The sequence below is a fragment of the Cryptotermes secundus genome, unplaced genomic scaffold (assembly GCF_002891405.2).
Source record: "Cryptotermes secundus unplaced genomic scaffold, Csec_1.0 scaffold621, whole genome shotgun sequence".
NCBI classification, from domain to species: domain Eukaryota; kingdom Metazoa; phylum Arthropoda; class Insecta; order Blattodea; family Kalotermitidae; genus Cryptotermes; species Cryptotermes secundus.
In genome coordinates, this window is record NW_019727103.1 from 559,442 (window position 1) to 581,102 (window position 21,661).

General features: G+C 41.3%; 1 protein-coding gene across 5 annotated transcripts in view; it reads left to right on the forward strand.

The window, feature by feature from the left end:
* The first annotated feature begins 4,291 nt into the window (after window positions 1–4,291).
* LOC111864450 (MAGUK p55 subfamily member 6) overlaps window positions 4,292–21,661 on the forward strand; it is a 77,449-nt gene continuing 60,079 nt past the window's right edge. The window contains exons 1-2 of one of the 5 annotated variants that reach the window (XM_023851690.2): window positions 4,642–4,720; window positions 5,025–5,296. In XM_023851690.2, coding sequence (XP_023707458.1) covers window positions 5,206–5,296 — 91 coding nt within the window. In that variant the 5' untranslated portion in view covers window positions 4,642–4,720; window positions 5,025–5,205. Of the gene's footprint in view, window positions 4,721–5,024; window positions 5,297–5,649; window positions 5,738–21,661 lie in introns of those variants that run through there. The other 4 variants (XM_023851691.2, XM_023851693.2, XM_033751431.1 and 1 more) reach the window with 4 other exon arrangements.

Genomic DNA, 21,661 nt, shown 5'->3' on the forward strand with positions numbered 1-21,661 from the left:
CACGGACAACACAGAAAACAGTTACATGATAGGTACCACTGTTGCATGACGTGTTTCCTGATTGCCTAGCAACAGTCGCTGCATGGGCTCCCCTGCTGCATGACGCCATGTCTACAAAGGTGTTGCTGGGGAATGCTGCTGAGAGTTGTTTATTGCTGTGTAGCAACAAACGCACTTCAGCTTGGCTTGGCTCTACTCGGCATGGCACTGAGAAACACCACTTTCCTTACTGTTGTGTAACTTGGCAACCAACTGTTTATCAAGGGTCTAAGAGACATCCTTCAAGAAATTCTCAGCTTAGGAAAGTGATCAGAGTTATTCAGTCCTTCTCCAAAGAAGAGATTCTGAAAATGAAATATAATCAGCCACTAAACCCAACAGAGCCGATCACAGCGGCCGGGCAGTCTATGACATGAAATGTCTTCACCTGCTCAAACACTTGGATCGCGGGTTCAAATCCCACTCAAGGCATGGATGTCTGTCTGCATTTATTCCATGTTTTTGTCGTCCTGTGTAGGTAGCAGCCTTGTGTTGGGCTGATCCCCCATCCAAGGAGACTTACTGACTAAGACTGAGAAACTGAAGTAAAATGAAGTGTTTCATGGATGTCATATGCTTCAAGTGGGAGGAACAGGAATGGATGGATGCATGCATGGATGGGTGGGTGGGTGGACAGATGGACAGATGGCTGGATTAGATAGGTACCCCCTAGAGGAATACTGGCAATTGTATGTTCACTTTGAAAATGTGACTCTACAGTGTGAGCAACACTGAAGGAATTTCAGACATGCAAATCACCAGGTAAAAAACTTTCCTCAACAGACATGATAAAAATAAATATAGAAATATAACCAACATGTGTTTAATCGTAGAATGTAAAGTTTTTTATTTCAGCTACACCAAGGAAGAAGAGGAGATGTGTTAAGAAGGAGAAAGATGTTGATAAATCCACAACAGCCAGTATTACAGGTTAATCTGAAAAGTTATCCTCCACGAGCTAGTTACTGTAGACAAAAGCTGGTAAGAGGAGGAGTGAGTAAGTTCTTCAAAAAGAATCCAACATGTAATCATCAGGTAGATATAAAACATCACTGTAATGGACGGGACAGAAAATGCTGTGCCACAGCAATCTAAATTGTCTAACATACATGTCCTATCTACATACATAGCCACCACAAGTGATTTTTGAATGTAATGATTATAAACTGCTAGTTATAAAAAAAGTATAGAATCAGTTTTACTGTATCATAACTGCTAGAAGGAAACTGGACTTATGAACAATGACACTGCTAAAAAATTTAAAACACATCTAACTTATGTAAACAGGGAATAAGTATTAATTATTAAGTAGCCAGCATGTAGGTTCAAATTCCTCACGAAATGGAAAATATGGCTCAGAACATCTTGTAAAATAAATTTTAATCTATGTAATTTATAACTATAAACAGAAATGACTTACACTTTTGGGATCAGGAAAGGGATGGAAGGGAGTGTGATATTTGATGTGACTGGTTGTTCTTTTTTATTGTTTTCATTAGACAGGCAAATAAATGGCTTAATGTGTGCAACTCAGAAGAATTAAAGAGAGCTTTGACAATTGGTGAATAAATGCTAGTAACAATGGCTTTCTGAGAACATCATTGAGAAATCACATGTCATCTGGAGTTGCTGACAAAAAATTAAGCATCTGTTTTATTGATATTCTCAGGGGGGAAAATGGTTTACAGAAATCAGCATACCAAGCAAAGTTTGATCTGTGGATGTGTTCTGAAAAATGAAGCTGAACTTAGAATTATTTCTAAGAGAAACAAGAGTGATATTATTCTCAATAAAAATAATATAGTATATTAATATATTAGTATGAGGGCTATTCCCCCTCGTTAGTGTCTCCACCTTATCGTGGTGAGGGGGTTTGAGTATGCCAAGGACCCTGAGAGCTATACCAGCGGTAGCGTAGCTACTGGCAGGGCCTCCCTTGCTGGACAGGTCAAAGGGTAGGCATCAGATGAAGAGAGACACCAAAAACCAAAAACTGATGCAGGAAGCAGTGTCATCAGCAGCGACTTGAAGCACAGAGCAAATGATGCTCGAGATGGTTCAAGTTCGTATAGCAACAGGCGTGACCAGAGTGGTTTGAAAGGCTGTTGTACTGCGATGTGGAAAGCAAATGGAAAAACTACGACATTATCACTTTTCCTGGATGGTCTCTTTCCAAAAACAGAGACACCATGTATGCAAACCAGAAAACAAGGAAGAAGATGTAAGAAGATGCTGGATGACTTTGAGGACAGAAGAGGATATTTTTATTTGAAGGAGAAAGCTCTGGATCGCATTAAGTGGAGGAACTGTTTTGGAAGAGACTGTGGACCTGTCTGACAGATTACTGCTGAATGAATGAATGAATGAAGGCTATTCAGAAAAAAGACCTCCAGTGAGCTGTTAACCAAGTAAGCAACAACAAAAAAAATTACATGTAAAAAACACAAACATACTTAAGCTACTTCTCAACATAGCCACTGCTGGAATTGAGGCACTTGTCATATCAGGGAATAAGTTTTTGTGTACTTGTATCAAAGAAGTCTGCCACCTGTGAGCTGAACCATATTTTGATACTTTAGCACGGCCGGCGCGTAAGGCTGACAACCTTACCGCCATCTTTGAGCTGACTGTCTAGATAATGTGGGACCCTCAACGTCTCACATCCCTATGGGCCTTCATGGCCTGTTAAAGGGATAGCTTTACTTTTTACTTTTACATCAACTCCTCATTACTGCTGAAGCACTGTGATCACAACCAGTTCTTCAGGTAGATAAACAGGTGGTAGTCACCTGGAGTGAGATCAGGGCTATAAGAAGGGTAGTCAAACAACTCCAGTTGAAATGCTACAGCAATGCTTGAGTGCGAGTGCCTGTATGCAGACGCACATTCTCATGGAGGAACACTAACACTACATCGAATGTCAGCATTCCATGCCTTTTGTTCTGAATAGCCGACCCTATGCAGTTTTTTTCCTTTTTTAATGTTTCACAATGCATTTCTGACATTTTGGTCCCTTGATGCATGAATTCCACCATCAGCAGTCCTTTCCTGTCTCCGAAAATATTTGCCATCAGCTTTCTGGCAGGCAGACATTTGTTTAAACTTTCTTGGCTTGTTTGGTGAATGTGTGTGCATCCATTGCTTTGACTGCCCTTTAGTTTCAACATTCACAAATGAAACCCGGGTTTCATCATGTCTTATTCATATGATAAGATTGAGAAATTCATCACCATCTGTTCAGTTCATTTCACCTTATTGTAATATTCCATCAATCAAGAACAAGCTCTAAAAAGTCAAAGCTGAAGACATTCTCTGTGTTTTGTGTGCATTTTCTGAATCCATCTTGTGCAAAACTTGTGATAGCCTGGCCTAACTGTGATCATCTTGTAGAGAATGGTGCATTAAATTTGTGGAAATTCACATGAACATTATGAAATTGTGAAACGTCGTCTTTCATAAATTCTTTGGTTAACACTTTGAACAAGATCACCACATTGTTCTTAATCGTGAACATTTGCTCACCTGCCCAACTTTGAACATTCTACACCATTGCGTTACAGTTCCTTAACTTATTACATTTTGGTCATAAACCATGCATAATTCGCGATGGATTTCCGCAGCACTCATGCTTTTTGCGCGGGAAAGCTGGTGACAGTGCGAATTTCGCAGTTGGCTGGATTATCAATCAAAGGAACATCACAAAGCTTTACAGAGACAAGAACAAACACTAGTTGACCAGTTATGTGATGGGGTAGACGGCAATGAGTCATGTGATGCAACCTCGCGTGCGGGGCGTCTCCTGGCTCCTATAATAGTTGTCTAAAATAAATGGAAGTTACTTTCGAAATAACCCTTGTGGTTTAATTATACAATGCTTTTACAACCACACAAACCCTTTGCCATGAAGTGAATAAAGTTTCAACCAGCATGTTTGAATTTCCCACCAGTGTATGAACACCGGAAATATATTGAAAATAGAATGTAAAGCTTTTTACCGACCATGCAGTGTGGTTCCTCATGCACCGGTGCGGCTGTAGCTATGTTTGGTCACTGGCCCAAGAGGACCTGCATCCGTCAGAGGAACCATGACCACCACATAAAGCAGGCCATGAAATGTAAGTACAAGAACTTCAAGTAGATGTCGTTAGATGGAACCTGCTTACTATTACCTGTGTTATCGCACAAGTAGATAACGCTGAGAGTGAGAAAGAGTGTGTGTGTGTGTTTGTGTGTTGGCGTCTAAGCTCTTTGGTGTACGGCTGTTCTCGGTGGCGGTTGGAAAGTGTATGAGGTCATGTGGTGGATTGTCAGAGTGAAGTACGGAAAAAATTAGAATACGTGGAAACAATTTGCACACATGTCTGAGAAATCATTGAAGTTCATGTTATACTCGAAATTGAAATGGTTGAGTATTGTTACCTTAATCATTGATCGACTGAAAATGTTTACTGGGTATGCGCAGTGAATTCTAATGACAATTTCCTTTCTACCCTCGGAAATAACTATGTTTTCCATTCTTCTACCGGGTAAGACTATTTATTCTTTATTGGAATTCAGTTAAGACCTAAGTAATGAAGGATGGCTCGCAACGTGGGGAAAGGAGGGCTTTGTGGCGTGGTTCTTAGGTCGTTTAGCAAGCGTCAGTCAACTATGCCAGAACATCCTCTCAAATCAGGAATGGGTAAGCAAACATAACCTGTTAAAGTTGAATAACGCATTATATATATATATGTATGTTATATACATAGGCACTTATATTTATTTATGGCATTTGTAAACGTTATATATCTGCAGACTATACTTATGTATACGATAGGTTTCGACCAAATTAAAATAGAGAACCTTTTAGACAGTAAAAACACAACAAAAATTATGTGAAAGAAAATATTCAACATGTATCTGGTACACATATGTAAGTGTACATAGCGAATCATCATATGTCTTCCTTTGTCTGCATGCGTGAATATCATGAACGTCTTGTTCAGCAGACGATTGCTAGCAGAAGAACTGCAATTGGACAGTGATGGAGATGCTGTAGACGTGATTGGTTGGATGGCGATAGCGCGCCAAGCAGACGACAGTTGAGAGACGGGTTCTGTAGACCATATGAGTAGTCGTGAGGATGCTTTGTGGGGATAAGGTGGAGTAGAACAAATCTGTTGAAATATGGTGTTGTTTGGGCGCAAACGGCAGCCTGATCGACGGGAACTTCTCGCAAGCATGGATCAGATGGCAGTGGGCAAACCAGTTGACAACGGTGAGTTATCAAAATAATTATTAAATTGTTATTGCAAACCAGTCGACGTATAAGCTGATTTCAAATGTGCGCCTTATCTTCTAATTACTACATGCTGTCGAACGAGAAATGTGTGCAGTGATTGTAAATAATATAATAACATTTAAAGCTTCATATGTGAAAAAGACAGTGTTTCAAGCAAAGATCAGTACGGAGCTATATAGTTAAAAAACAGCGTAGCGTTGGGCGTCACAAGTTTGGTACCCATTATTATCGACTTGGGGTTACCACCTGTTGACATTGATGTATGCTAAATTCGGAACATCGATTGCTTAGTGGAAGAGGCTCACACGCAAGGCAGGCCCTGGCGCCACCCGATCGATGCTGCAGAGATTAGTTGTTGCGGATTGTAAATATAAACTGGGGGCCAAGAAGTAACATTAGTACAGGGGCTTGCCATGGGTAAGTGATCCTAGTTTATGGGTCTAGTTCTTACGTGTATCCGAAGGATGTGGTCACTTGGTCTGTTAACTGCTAATACATATGATTTTAATTGTTTTTATGACACCCACGACCATTCTAGGAACGTATGAAATCCTACAGCCACATTTTTTTGCCCACCCTTCACAGATCATCAATGACCTGTCATTTTTTGTTGTACGTTATACAAATTTTGCAGTTAATACAATACTGTTAAATGAACCAAAACACATCCAACCTCGTTATTCAATGACTTCTCTCGGGGTGAAGCGGACCGAACCTAAAGCCGAATCTTCGGAGGTTTTCGGAGGTTCGTGGAACACGCCTGCATACAACATTCTGCACTGTCGGACCAGCAAGCACATACCCATTTGACAGTTGCACAGTTATCGGCCTATTGACCTTCACATGACTCCAGGCTACTGCATGTAGTCGTGACCAAGTTTGGATTATGGAGGCTGTGGTTTTTCATACTCTTCTTGGTAAAAGGTACAGTTGTCCCTGTGCTTAACTAATTAAGCACTACGCCATGAAGGCGTATGGGGGGTGGATTATAGATCCGCATTTTCTTGACCTTCGCACTAGATGGAGGTGAGTGGTCAGCTTCACGCCCCGGGCGCTATCGCTGATTTACACAATTTACAGTTCACGGTTGTACACGCACTAGGATTCTCAATTTTCACTAGTCGTCTCCTAGCAACTGATCTCAACGCAGAAACTAGCATTTAAAGTCACCATGAACTCTTCTCCGAATTCAACTAGACTCTTCTCAGCATAGTCAAAGTCACATTGCGACTGACGNGTTATCTTAATCACATTTATTACAGCGCTATCGCTGATTTACACAATTTACAGTTCACTGTTGTACACGCACTAGGATTCTCAATTTTCACTAGTCGTTTCCTGGCAACGGATCTCAACGCAGAAACTAGCATTTAAAGTCACCATGAACTCTTCTCCGAATTCAACTAGACTCTTCTCAGCATAGTCAAAGTCACATTGCGACTGACGGTAAGTCAGTCAGTCAGTCGAGCCCAGTCTGGGTCTCATGACCAAATATTTATTACTGTTTGACATTTACGGTCTTGTTATTGTGGGGTGCCTTCTCTGACACGAGGACGGGTCAGAGTCATTGTCTGCAGTAGTAAGTCATTTGGAAGAGGAGTAGTGTTATATGGCCGCGGCACGGACAACGGAGAAAACACAGTTCTCCTGTTGCATAGCGCAGACCACACAGAAGACATAAGGATTGAGGTTATGTGATAGTATCAATGAAACAGATTTGCATTTCCACATAGTTGCGACTGTTGTGAAATAAAATAAATACAAAACATGAAGAATTTCGTCTTCTGGGATGTGGCGCCGTGTAGATATTTTGTTAACCGACATTTCGGAGGAACATATCGCCTCCTTCAGGGTATAAGATATCCGCGAGCGATGAACCAGACACCTACTCACGCCGGTTCATCGCTCGCGGAAATTTTATACCATGAAGATGGAGGTGATACGTTCCTCCGAAACGTCGGTTAACAAAATATCTACACGGCGCCACATCCCAGAAGACGAAATTCTTCATGTTTTGTATTTATTTTATTTCACAACAGTCGCAACTATGTGGAAATGCAAATCTGTTTCATTGATACTATCACATANTAGCGTCGAATGTTTCGATATAATGAAAAATTAATCGCAAAGGATATGGAAGAAAACGGCCGTGGCCTAATTTAAAGTACTGCCCCGGTATTTGTCTGGAGGGACTGCAGAGAACCACGAAACACCCAGTTAGGATAGTCGGTGTCCCGGCCAAGTTTTGAACCAGGCACCTCGCTAATACAAATAATAAACACTACCTCATTGAGCCAATTTGCTCTGTCTCATTATTGTTGTTGTTATTATTATTGGTGGTGGTGGTGGTAGTAGTAGTAGTAGTAGTAGTAACAGCAGCAGCAGTAGCAGTAGTAGTAGTAATAGCAGCAGCAACAATAGTAGCAGTATTGGTATCTAATATGTTATATTTTACATTGCTGGCAAGTCTGTCAATCTAAACTTGTATGTAAAGAAACTCAAAGCTAAAATGAGTAAGAGAAAGAGACCAAGCCAAAAGCAACATCTTCCTCAATGTATTTTTCACACTGCCGTGCCCTTTGACTTGTAACAGATGCGTAATCTATTTCAAAGTAGTGTCCTGGCATTCTCCGAAGGGGCTGAGGAAAATCACGAAAAAACACAGGTTGGTTGTTGTTCCGACCGAGACTCGAACCAGGAATTTCTCAAATGCAAGTCAGAAGCGTTACCGCTTGAGCGAACTTTCTCGACACGGCAATGTAGGAATTTCCGTAAGGCTTTCTGCTTAAGGTTTAACGTATAGTTCTAGAAGTTCTAGAAATCCTTGCAATAAATTGACGGTAAAAGGAATGTTTCATTGTTGGAATATTTCTTTGGAGCTTCAGTAAACATTCTCAGAGGAACCCCGGAAATTCTTATAAGTTATTGAGTACTTAGCTTTTATTGATAATCCTGTTTACTGGCTCCTTGTTTAGAGAAATTTAAGACTGAACATGCAATTTCAACGATATTCTGATTGAGGGCCAGAAAACTACCCTTCACTGATTTTAAGTAGATATTCAAGGATTTTAAATCTTAAGTTCCTCACTAATTGAGCCCTTCAAGAAAAAAAGAAGTTTGTTGAGGAGCCTATAGTAGCCCAGCTGGCCAAGAAGCTCCCCCATCTTTTATAGCACACAGAGGTTCATTATAGGGTTCGCAAGAGCCCACCGCTGGTCCCTGTCCTGATACAGGCAACTTCAGTCTGCATCCTCACACCCTGTTTCTTTAAGATCCATTTTAATGTTATATATTTACCGTATTTACGCATGTATAGGCCGCACATTTTTTGCCAAAAATTCAAGAGGAAAACTGGGGTGCGCCTTATATTCGAAATATTCGAAATCACACTTCATTTAAAAAAAAATTATGTTCATAATTAGTAATACAGGGTGTTCTACTCCTGAAATAATATTCCAAGAAAATTATTTTTTCTATAATTTCTGTCTGAAAATTGTGCTGCGGCCTATACATGCGTAAATACGGTATTTATACTTTATGTATGCCTAGGTCTTCGAAGTGATATCTTCTTTTTAGTTTTTGCGACTGAAATTTTGTGTGTATTTCTCCTTATCTTTCCCATGCGTGTTACATGCCCCGACCACTTCATTCTCCTTGGTTGTGTATTCGCAGTAATATCTGGGGAAAATAGTCTCCAGATTATGGAGCTCCTCTCTGTGCTCTGTGAGGCTGTAGTGTACGAGAAAGCGCACGACTGCGCAGGGCGAGTAGTTGGCAGTAAATATGAAATTACAAACCAGCTCATCCACAGGAAACTTCAGGAACTGTTTCCGGACCGTAAGTGTCTAAAGTTCTAAGAATAAATTTATGATTTTTCGGGAGCGTGTGACAGTTCGAGTTATTTAAGGATCGTTTCACTGAGCTCGCGCAGGCGTCTGCGCCGAGACGTTTATTCTTGAACGACGACGTCGTGCTTTCATTGTAGACACTTTCGAATTATATTTATTGCAGGCGGAATCGCTTTAGAAAACGGCGGTCTCAGAACGGGTCTCCTTTCCTTCACATCGCATTCAGAGTTCGTAGCATCGGCTGAAAAATAATGCCAGTAAGTAATTAAGCACTATGCCATGAAGGCGTATGCGGAGTGGATGTATAGATCCAAGTTTTCTTGACCTCGACGCTAGTTGGAGGAGAGTGATCAGCTTCACGCCCCGGCCGCTTTACCCCCGTGGAAAGGGCCCCCGTACATGTGAACCCGTTGCTAGGTAACGACAACGAAATAAGCGACTATACAAAAACCATTGTTAGGTAACGGCTCCACCAACAGACACGGAGGCAGAAGTTTCACAGCAACAATTGTACTGCAACAGAGGAGCGGTGTCTTATACGTGGTCCGTTCCGAGATGTTATAAGCAGATCAAGGGTGGAATCAGTTGCTGAAGAGTTGGTTGGTGAGTTAGTGTGGTAGAGGACTGCTGTTAGAGTCAGGTAGCTGAGATCGTGAACAGTTCGGGAACCAAGAGGAAGGGGAATATCCGCCATTGGAAGCCGCTACCAAGCAGCGCAGTGAAGACCGTGGCTGAGAACATTAAGTCCTTGTGATCATGAACTGTAAAGTGTAGTCACGCGCTGTATCCAAGAGTCCAGTAAATCCGATCATCCATCCAAAACCCGTCTACAGTTAACTAAAAACGTGAAAAGGTGTTACGTGGATTGGTAATCGGATTTATTGAACACTTTTACAGAACTCGTGGCTACACTTACAGTTCACTTTTACACACACACACACACACACACACACATTAGTGTCCACAGTCACGTCTTAAGTAGCCGTTGCTTGGTAGCGACTTCCAACTGTGGACGTTCCCCTTTCTCTGGGTTCCCGAACTGCCCCTGCCTCAGCCACCATCTTCAAACACAAACACACCAACCAACTCTTCGCTAACTGACTCCACCCTTGTCCTGCTTACAACATCTCGGCGCGGATAGCTTAAAAGACACCGCTGCTCTGTTGTAGTACAATTGTTGCCGTGGAATTGTTGCGTTCGTATCTGTTGCTTCAAGGGATACCTAGCAACGCTGTCATTGCCTAGCAGCAGATCCGCGTGCCGCAGTATATTTATTAGGTTATTTTAAGACATTGAATCAACCTAAGTTATACAGCGTTGTACTGAATATTATAGGCAAGTGTTTCTGAGTATTTTTGCACTTCTCGTCCCACTGCTTATTTTCTCGAAAAACCGTAGACCCACCATAGTAAGAACAATATCTCTTTTTCAAGAAGTGTCTTTGTACAATCGGGGTGCACTCATCCTCGTGAGGATAATTGAGGAGCTACTTCAAGGGAATAGCGGCTCCGCTCTAGGAAACCGAGATTAACGGCCGTAGAGATCCGTTGCACTGATCACGCGACACCCTCTATCCTCAAAAGTTGGCACTAACGTCGCCGACAAGTGGCGGTCACTCGGTCGGTATAGTTCGCTTGCGGACTACAGGCCACGGAGTTTGTTTTTGTTTTTTTTTGTGTCTTGTACATGTACAATTACATACACTGAAATATCATATTGTTGAGTACTAGAGGNGTTTCTTGTACTTGTACAATTACATACACTGAAATATCATATTGTTGAGTACTAGAGGGAGGAACATAGACTGAGGGAGTTTGAGAACAGGGTGCTAAGGAGACTATTCGGACCGAAGAGGGATGAAGTGGTAGGAGGTTGGAGAAAACTGCATAATGATGGGCTTCATGACTGTACTCTTCGTCAAATAGAATTACAATGAACAAGTCGAGGAGAATGAGATGGGCAGGGAATGCAGCCCGAATGGGAGAGGAGTTTATATAGGATAATGGTGGCAAAGTCAGAAGGAAAGAGACCACAAGGAAGACCAAGACGTACGTGGGTGAATAATATTAAAAGGGACCTTAGAGAGATAGGATGGGATGTATGGACTGGATTGATCCTCCTGAGGATAGGGACCGGTGCAAGACATTTGTGAACACGGTAATGAACCTTCGGGTCCCGTAACATGTTGGGAAATTCTTCAGTAGATGCGTGACTGGAGATTCCTGAAGAAGGAGTCAGCACCATGGAGTTAGTTATTGATCAGTAGTGGAAATTCTTGTTTCTAATATCCCGAGTGTCATTCAGCCCACATTTAAATCGCACCGGTTGAGAAACATTTATGGGGTGATGAATAAAGACAGGCGTGGAAAGTAGCGTCTGTGGCCTATTGTCTCAACTTTCACTTCATAATCCACATTCGGAATAGCAGGTACCAGTGAGGAAACTTGAACATTTACGAATGCTAGTTCAGTAGTTCCGTTTGTTGTTCAGGGTATTACGTTGTGCAAAAATACTGTGTATCTGAACTGAGCACCTCGCGTTGCGTCAGCCCGTTCGGTTATACAGGTCTACATTGGCCCTATTAGTGACTTGTCGCGTTTTGTATTTCAACAGGTCTTCATTAGCACTGTACATCAGTTGGTTGAGTAGTGCTGTTATGATGTATGCTAATTCTGTTAATTTATCCCTTTAAATAGAAGTCAGCACATACTGGCGTTACGAACAATGAATTTAACAGAACGTGGGCATTATACTTATCATTTTTTTCAATGCCTTAATTGAAATCCCAGTCCCAAACATCGGGTTGATATTCGTGGGTCGTGATTTTCTCGTTCTTCCTTAAGACGAATTAGCAAGAGTCGCAGTAGTGATGAGGATGAGGATGATGATGATGATGCTGTTGGTGGTGGTGGTAGTAGTAGTAGTAGTAGCAGCAGCAGCAGCAGCAGTAGTAGTAGTAGTAATGGTGGTGGTGGTAGTAATAGTGGTGGTATTGGTGGTGGTGGTTGTGGTGGAGGAGCCACAAATACGGCTAAATATTGATGTAAAAAAGGTAAAGATAAAGCTATCCCTGTAACAGGCCATAAAGGCCCACATTTTCTAGACAATTGGCTCACAGATGGCGGTAAGGTTGTTAGCCCTATGCGCCGGCCGCCCTTTAGCCCCAGGAAAATTCCTGGTACTCATTTCTGTTAGTGGCTGAGTCAACCTCAGGGCCATAGTGCGACTGGAAGGATTAGTTCAATTGAAAAAATCCAATGACCTCGTTGGGAATCGAACCCGTGACCTTCCGGCTTGTAGCATAGTGCCTCAGCCAACTACAGTTCCCGCGTGCCACAAATATTGATCTATGTGTATTATATTACGATAAGCCTACTTCTACTCTCACGGTTAGGAGGATATAGGCCTAATTCTTGTGAACATATTTTGACACGGTATTCAAATTTAGCGTTTTTTTTTCTTTTATGGAATTCTAACTTACCTAATGGTATTTTTGTTCTCTAGTCATTCCTTGTGAACATGTTGCTTAGACACTCTGTGCATAATTTTGCAAGTTCAACATCTTCCTTATAAAGAAAGCAGTCTTCTGGGATTTGGCACCGTGTATATGTGTTGTTAACCGACGTTTCGGAGGAACGTATCGCCTTCATCTTCAGGAGATGGAGGAGATACGTTCCTCCGAAACGTCGGTTAACACCACATATACACGGTGCCAAATCCCAGAAGACTGCTTTCTTCATAGTCACCGCAGTGAAAGCCTCAGATCTTACAACTTCCTTATAGTTTCCCTTTAAACAGATGGATAAAATAAGCCTCTTTGTTTCCCTAGACTTTCCAACTTGCAATTTAGAAGATGACATTCACTCTCGCATATTTTTTTGGTAGGCCTATCCTGTGTTCGATACTGGAAACTGAACATTAATGTGGATTTTAATTCTTTCTAGGCGCTAATCCTTGGACTCTTGTTTGTGTACGGAATATGATTCGTAATTTAGTGTGCAAGTACGAAAACATAACATGGTTGACAGAGGCAAGAACAAAGACTTGAGGATTAGACACGCTGACAATTTATTTAGACTTCCAGTTCATATTAAAATCGACTATAGATCAATAATAAACAGTTTCTCATCCCTACTGACTTACGATTGAGGATCCAGTTGTAAGTTTATTGGTTTTTTAATATTATCGAAAGATGCAGTTTCCATCATTGTTTCGAACAGTGTCTCCTTGTGCCTCTGTCGCGATGAGGCAACTGTGTGATACGGACCCGGCCCTCTGGCTTGTCTCGCTGCCTATATTTTTAAACCGTCAGTGTTCCCCAGCAGATATTCTAGTGACCGATGGAGCAAAGGAAACAACAGTTGTATTTGCTCAGAGACGAAAGTTTTCCGTTCTCTCTTAATCCGTAGAAAACTCTGTACGCTATTCTTTGTTGAAATCTCATAGTTTGCCTAAGCAGGAGGCTTTTAGTGACGAAGTGTGAATCCACGGCTTCTAAATTAGCACCCAGAACAGTTAATCCGCTGTTCTGGCGTGTCGAATTACTACAACAGCATTCTCATATTGCTGCCATGTTCATAACAAGTGCTGCCGGTTTTAATTCCGCGTTAGCAATTTTAGTTCAGTTTTAGTGCACTTCCCTCTCGTTGGTGTCCCCACCTTATTGTGGTGAGGGGGTTTGAGTATGCCAAGGACCCTGAGAGCTATACCAGCGGTAGCGTAGCTACTGGCAGGGGCTCCCTTGCTGGACAGGTCAAAGGGTAGGCATCAGACGAAGAGAGACACCAAAAACTGATGCCGGAAGCAGCGTCATCAGCAGCGACTTGAAGCACAGAGCAAATGATGCTCGAGATGGTTCAAGTTCGTATAGCAACAGGCGTGACCAGAGTGGTTTGAACGGCTGTTGTACTGCGATGTGGAAAGCAAATGGAAAAACTACCACATTATCACTTTTCCTGGATAGTCTCTTTCCAAAAACAGAAGATCGCATTAAGTGGAGGAACTGTTTTGGAAGAGACTGTGGACCTGTCGTCTGACAGATTACTGATGAATGATGAATGAATGAATTAGTACATTTAATTTGTTGTCATCTCTAAATTACCGACAGGAATGTTGGTTGGTAGGTTGGTTTTCAGTGGCTGCATTTGGGATCATTTAACCCAGTTTGCTTCTTGCTTCCCAATAGAGAGCACTCAAATTCTTGCTTAGGAAGCTTTTCCAGGTTTATTGCTCATTTTGCACTACCCAGGGGACATGTATGACTTAGAGAATGTCACGGACGCGAGAAACTTTGTCCCCCCAAAATGTGGAACGTTTCACGATTTTGAATGTAGTGTGTGTAAAACTGACGAGTGTGAATAGCTGAATTCTAGTTCTGGTTTGGCGGGTTCCTGAAATTAAATGGCTGCTGGTCTATGCTGATGGTGTGAATCTACTGGGAGATAACACAGACACCACAAAGAAACCTCTAGGAATTTTAATAGATGCTAGTAAGGAGGTTGATCTAGAAGTAAATGCAGAGAAAACTAAGTATATGTTGCTGCCTTATCGCCAGAATGCAGGGCAAAATTATAACCTAAAGCTAGCTAACAGATCCTTTAAAATTGAGGTACAGTTGAAATATTTGGGAATGACAATAAAGAATCAAAATTTGATTTAGGAGGAAATTAAGAGGAGATTGAATTCGGGTAATGCTTGCTATCATTCAGTCCAGAATCTATTGTCTCCTCGTCTGCTGTCAAAAAACGTAAAAATTATAATATAGAAAACTGTAATTTTGCCTGTGGTTCTGTAAGGGTGTGAAACTTTGTCTCTGATATTAAGCTAGGAACATAGACTGAGGGTGTTTGAGAACAGGGTGTTGAGGAGAATATTTGGATTGATAAAGGATGAAGTGACAGGAGGATGGAGAAAACTGCATAATGAGGAGCTTCATAACTTGTTCTCTTCTCCAAGTATAATTAGAATGATCAAGGCAAGGAGGATGAGATTGGCAAGGAATGTAGTACGAATGGGGGAGAAAGGAATGCATGTAGGATTTAGTGGGAAATCCGGAAGGAAAGAGACCACTAGGAAGACCAAGACGTAGGTGGGTTGATAATATTAAAACGGACCTTAGACAGGATGTGACGGTTTGGTCTGGCTTGATTTGGCTAACGATAGGAACCAGTGGAGGACTTTTGTGAACACGGTAATGAACCTTCGGGTTCCATACAATGTTGGGAAATTCTTGAGTAGCTGCACAACTGGCGGCTGCTCAAGAAGGACTCGGCTCCATGAAGTTAGTTACGTACTTTTACAATCTGGACCTTCTATATTTTGTAAATATTTAAGTATAAGGTACCCATATTGTATCACAAGATACGACATTGTATTATATTTAAGCCTCCTGTTGCACTATACACTTCTATATGTAATAATACAAATGCCGTCGTGAATGCAACAATTTATTTGGTTGTAGTTCTTTATCTTTTCTTCCTATACACTACATGTTTCGGCCGCAACTGGCCATCATCAGGTGTATTTTTCACTACGTAACTGTCACACTGCACACAATCCAAAATCTAAAACAACAGCCTGTCAGTTTTGTTTAAAATCTCGCCAACATACGCTCGTCAGTTTGATTTTAGAATTCCAATTTAAAATTTTAAATTAAAGAAAATGTTAAATTTTAAAATTGGAATTCTAAAATCAAATTGACGAGCGTATGTTAGTGAGATTTTAAACAAAACTGACAGGCTGGTGTTTTAGATTTTGGATTGTGTGCAGTGTGACAGCTACGTAGTGAAAAATGCACCTGATGATGGCCAGTTGCGGCCGAAACATGTAGTGTAGAGGAAGAAAAGACAAAGAACTACAACCAAATAAATTGTTGCATTCACGACGGCATTTGTATTATTATATATAGAATACGACATTGATTTTGATCAAACAGATGTGGCAAGATCACCCATTACTATTTAATGGAAGTCCGCCAAGCGCAGACGGACAGAAGAGGTAAGTAAAGACTAACAAGAGCTCCGTATTCTAGGACATAACGCCATATAGTCCCTTAAAGGTCAACCGACGTTTCGGAAGATCATGTTACCGCCATCTTCAGGGTCAAGGAATAAGGTACGCAAGCAGCCAGCGTGAAAGCCGTTATAAAGAGTAAGGTTTTGCTCTCGACAAATCTTTAGTTTCGCTGTCTGAGTCATTCTTTGCTTAGTAACAAGATGTGAAGCTCATTATGGAAGTGAAATTTCCACAGTTTATTGTATTTGCTAACATTCTGACTGATTATTTGAAATAATCAGGGTTTCAGTTCTATACAGGTTCCTCTCTTGAGACCTGTGGTGTGGAACGTAGACACATAGCCATGTATTTTGCAGTCTGATGATCAGGTTTTTGACTGGAAGATAGCGGACTCTGTTTGACACTTTTCTGTCATCGTATGAGGAGTGCTATTAAACGCCATCTTTGCTTTTAGCAAGTGCATTGCAGGCAAAATATAGGTAAGCTCCAGTGTTCTGAAGTGTGCATGGAAGAGAGAATGTAACCGGAAAAAAAAAAATGTTCATACCGTGGCTTCTTATCCCTGCAATATGGGAACATGAATTTCTGTGATTTTAAGTACATTTCCAGTGGGAATCAGTAGGCCTGTACGTTTGTACTCGGAGCAAGAACAGTGTGTCCCCTCAAACGGAACTACAGCCTTGCATTTTGACAGTTGATTAGACCTGCAACTCTCGTGACAGAATTTTAACTTCCTGTAATGGAATGAGGTTTTGCCTCAGTCTGCATGATAGAGAACTAAAATTAAGAAAACTTTAGTTGATAAAGGATTTTGCAAATCATTGTGTAGATCTAAAGCGACTTCTAAGATGTCCTTTTCTCAAGAAGGAAGGAAGGAAGTGATCATTCTAAGCCTATATAGTGCAGGTGCAGCCTTGTGGGTCATCCAACATACTATCATGGATGCACTCGAGACTAGCAAAACCACTACTCAGACGAAACAGTGAAACACGAAGTGCCACTTCATATAACGGAAATAGTTCTTCTTTTATATCACAGCAAATTCCAACTCCTACCATCATTCTCTGATCATAACCACTTACGCACAGTTTCAACCATGCCTTCTATATACCGGCCCTTCTCACATTCCAGCTGGACCAATTTTCGCATTAATCTTTTGGAAAGCCCCCGCCCCCGAAACCTTCACCGCCACTTACAACTATGGACATAATCTAGCAGTTGGAACACTCACTTATCACATCCATCAAGCAAACGCTGCAGCCCAAAGCAAGCTGAACTGAAACTCCTCAGTCCGGCTCTTCTATAACAGCATATTCTCGAGAAGAATCGTCTACGACGGCTTTGGCTTCGTTCTAGTTCACAGTTTAGTTGCAAATGCTCGAATGGGTAATAGTTACGGAGATGCAGGATCACAGGAACAAACAATGCGGAAATTACCTCAGTACGTTGTACATTCCACAGCAGCACTACGTACGACATGAGATCTGTCTGGAGAATAGCCGGAAACTGACTCGCAAATTAAATCCACATCCTCCACTTGAGGAAAATGACACCTACTCTGAAGCTCCGACAGAGGAAGTACATGTCATGATACCGCACGTTGCAAGTATCTTCACGCCTCACCTCAGCGGAATTCACAGATAGTGCGTGAAACTTCACAACTATTTACTCACTCCCCCTCCTCTTCCAATCGTCTCTATTAGCTTTAGTAACTGAAACTATCAAGAGACGGCGCCTGGAGGCGTTTAANCAAATCCCAGAAGACTGCTTTCTTCAACTTGTCCATAGTCTACATTCATCATATATTTCAGGCATGCGTCAAAACAGCTTATTTTCCCGTTGTCTGTAAAACGGCCGAATTCACAGAATTTCAGAAATCAAGAAAGACCCATGATACCGGAGAACCACCAACCAATTAGCCTCCTACAAACAATCATCTAGCTTCCCAAATGACCAATACCCTGCATATGACAATCGCGTCTTGAATCACTGCAGTCTGTCTTCTGTCATCACCATTCTACAGTTCATCAGTTCGTAAGAATGGCACCTGAGATTTGTGATGCCTTTAAATTTGAAGAAACAATCGCAGGCGTATGTCTGGTTACAACAAAGACTTTCGATCGAGCATGACATGAAGGTGTCATATTGAAATTGCATTCCCTTGACATTCCAGGCATCAAAACTTACCTTCTAGCTTCCTGTCTTTGAAAAACAATGCATTTTACATACCAAAGAACGCTGAAAATTCCGCCGTACATAATATCTTATCGTGGTTCCCCCAAGGATCTGTTATTGGCTGTGCGTTGTTTCTGATATACATAAATGACATTCAAGATGGATCAGACGCTAAACTCTGCTTATTCGTTGATGACAGCGCACTCCTGGCCAAAGACTACTATGTTCGCTTCGCCTGCAGGAATTTCAGTGATACACATCGCTTCTTGAGCAGTGGTTTACGTAGTGGAGAGTCTCCGTTAGCCTAGACAAGACAGTAGCAATATATTTCATCCCATGTTCACATAGGCGTCTACCTGAACTAAGATTTTTCAGCTGTACAGCTCCTTGCTCAAAGGAAGATAAGTATCTTGGAATTACTTTTGATCGGAAGATGCAAGCAACATAGCCAACAAGACATTGGCAAGAATTTCAGTGCTCTACTCCTTCCTGGTACTCATTTCTGTTAGAGACTGAGTGAGCTCCAGGACCATAGTGCAGCCGGAAGGATTAGGTCAATTGAAAAAATCCAATGACCTCATCGGGACTTGAACCCGCGACCTTCCGGCTTGTAGCATAGTGCCTTAACCAACTACGCTACCGTGAGCCCCTTCTAGCCACAGACACGAATAAAAAATAGATTTTCACCAGAGCGATCTAACAAGACGGCCGTATGTGGAACCTGCTGATCGAAACTCCGTTAACATGCATACAAGTAAGAAACCACGGGACATGCATCTGTAACGAAATGAAGACGTAAGACACTGATTACACAAGAAGGCAAGAAGAAGCATCCTGACATAAAAGTAAATGAACATGGAACAGAGAGACAAATAAATAAACCAAATTAAAAAAAGAAAATTTTTACTTTTACATGTAGGTTTGTTGACACATGTGATATAATAATAGCCAGTGACGCGGACAAGTATATTCATGCACCGAGGACCTAAACCTACGAGTCTAGTATGCAGGCACCGGGATCGCGTATTTTTTTCCAATAATTGTTCTTAGGAATCATTCCGCATGATAGCTTGCAGTGTAACTGTTCCTTGTTGCGTGTGTGCGGAGGAAACTGGCAGAACAGGCCTCTGCTGAGATCCGATTCGTTCATTACGGGTCACACTAGTAACTCACTAATTAAACCCGTTCACCTAATCATATCAATGGAAATTTATACTGGTGTTGGGTTTTTAGGAATTACGGGTGCTGATACTGCTACTGTTACTGCTACTACTACTACTACTACTACTACTACTACTACTGCTACTCCCACTCCTACTACCGCTACTGCTACTACCACCATCACTACTGCTACTTCAACTCCTACTACTACTACTACTACTACTACTACTACTACTACCGCTTCTACTACAACTACTGCTGCTACTCCCAGTCCTACTACTACCGCTACTGCTGCTACTACTACTACTACCACCACCATAACCCCAACCACAACTACTGCTGCTACTACTACTACTACTACCACCACAACTACTGCTACTACTGCAAATGCTGCAGTTGTTGCTACTGCATTCTTGCCCCCGCTATGGCAAAAGTTCTGTCCTAAATAGCGCACTGCACCATCTTGTATTCACTGGTGTCAGTCACGGAATTTTATCTAATTCTAATTTTCCTGTGGTCATCCCTGATACATACCATCCAGCACTTGGCCTTGGTTTTAAATTGACTTAGGTTATACTCATATTTCCTTGTCCCCGAATTGTAAGTATGCCCAAGATGATTACCTGTTTTACGAAACTTAATTCTGACTTGTCTTACTAATGAAAATTCTGTTGACTCTTTAGTTTCTAATGCCACTGCCAGTGCCTGGAACTATACATTCCTCATGTAAGATCAAAAAATGTTACTTTTTTGTCCTGTTTTTCTGGTTTAAAAGTTACATTGAGCAGAAGATCGGTATGTTAGGAGATACGAGGAAACAAAATCTGATTAACGCTATAATGTTTCGTTCTTATTGTTGAAAACTGGTTAAAACTACCACAAAAACAGACAGACTTCGTTCGCTAAAGGTACTGGATCATAAACTGAGAACCAAATCAAGTGCTTTCAGAAATATATATATATTTTTTTTTTAATTAAAGGAATGATAATTCCATCACGTAACCCATAATTAATGAACAGAGCTGCAATGTATTTCTGAAATATTTGCTGATATTTTTCTTTCAGTTTTAACTATTCCCCTTCATTCGATGTTGTAAACGATGCTCATATGCAATACTCATATTTAATAATTAAATAAATACAGAGCCTTTGCCTTGCATGTTTCGGACGCTAATTTCCACTATTATAAAGGAAGTACTTTAAGACGTTATTGAGCGTAAGTTGTTAGAAAATCAGTGAAGGGAATTTTGAATATCAAGACTAAGCAGATAAATCCTGTTACAACCGAAATAAGACCGTAACTGTCGAGGAGTAATAAATATCTGGTCATGAGCCCCAGGAGGGTGCTCCACACCAAGACTTGCTGACTGACGGGCCGTCAGTCGCTGTGTGACTTTGACTTTGAAGGGAAGTCTCAATTCTGAGACAGTAAAATATGTTCTCGAGTCTCAAGGGACTCAGACCCGAGAAAGACTGCGCTGGGAAGACCCAGTATCATGTAAAAAAGACAGATCCGTCCTCTCGTCAGAGAAGGCGTCCCACAGAAATAAGACCGTAACTGTCAAACAGTAATAAATATCTGGTCATGAGCCCCAGGAGGGTGCTCGACACCAAGACTTACTGACTGACTGACCGTCAGTCGCAATATGACTTGGACTTGGACTGTTACAACAATGTAGGATTTGAGGTTCTCACAGCGGTGGTTATGAAGAATACTATCTTCTGGGGTATAGCGCCGTGTAGTCCGTTGAAAGTTGACCGAAGTTAATCTGCATAAATACGAGTAAAACCGACTGAATTAAAAAAGTGTGACTCTTAAATAAAAAATTCATAACAGATACAGGTGTAAAAATGAATACGTTAGATACATGGATTTATAGATGTTAGATTTATAAGAAGTATATTTTTCTACCGAACAGAAATTTAAATTATTATTGAATACGATTCACAGGCCTTGTAAGTATGTAGTTAAACATATATATTAAGAATATTCTGGAGTGTGCAATCTTAATAAATAAATGCGTTTCATCTCTGATTCGCCACTTGGCTGGTGACAGAGCAAGAAGGTTTATATCTTATATATTTTTATTTCTAGTGGGGTGGGACTAAGTCCCTTGCACTGCGGCCACTTCTGGCCTATTGT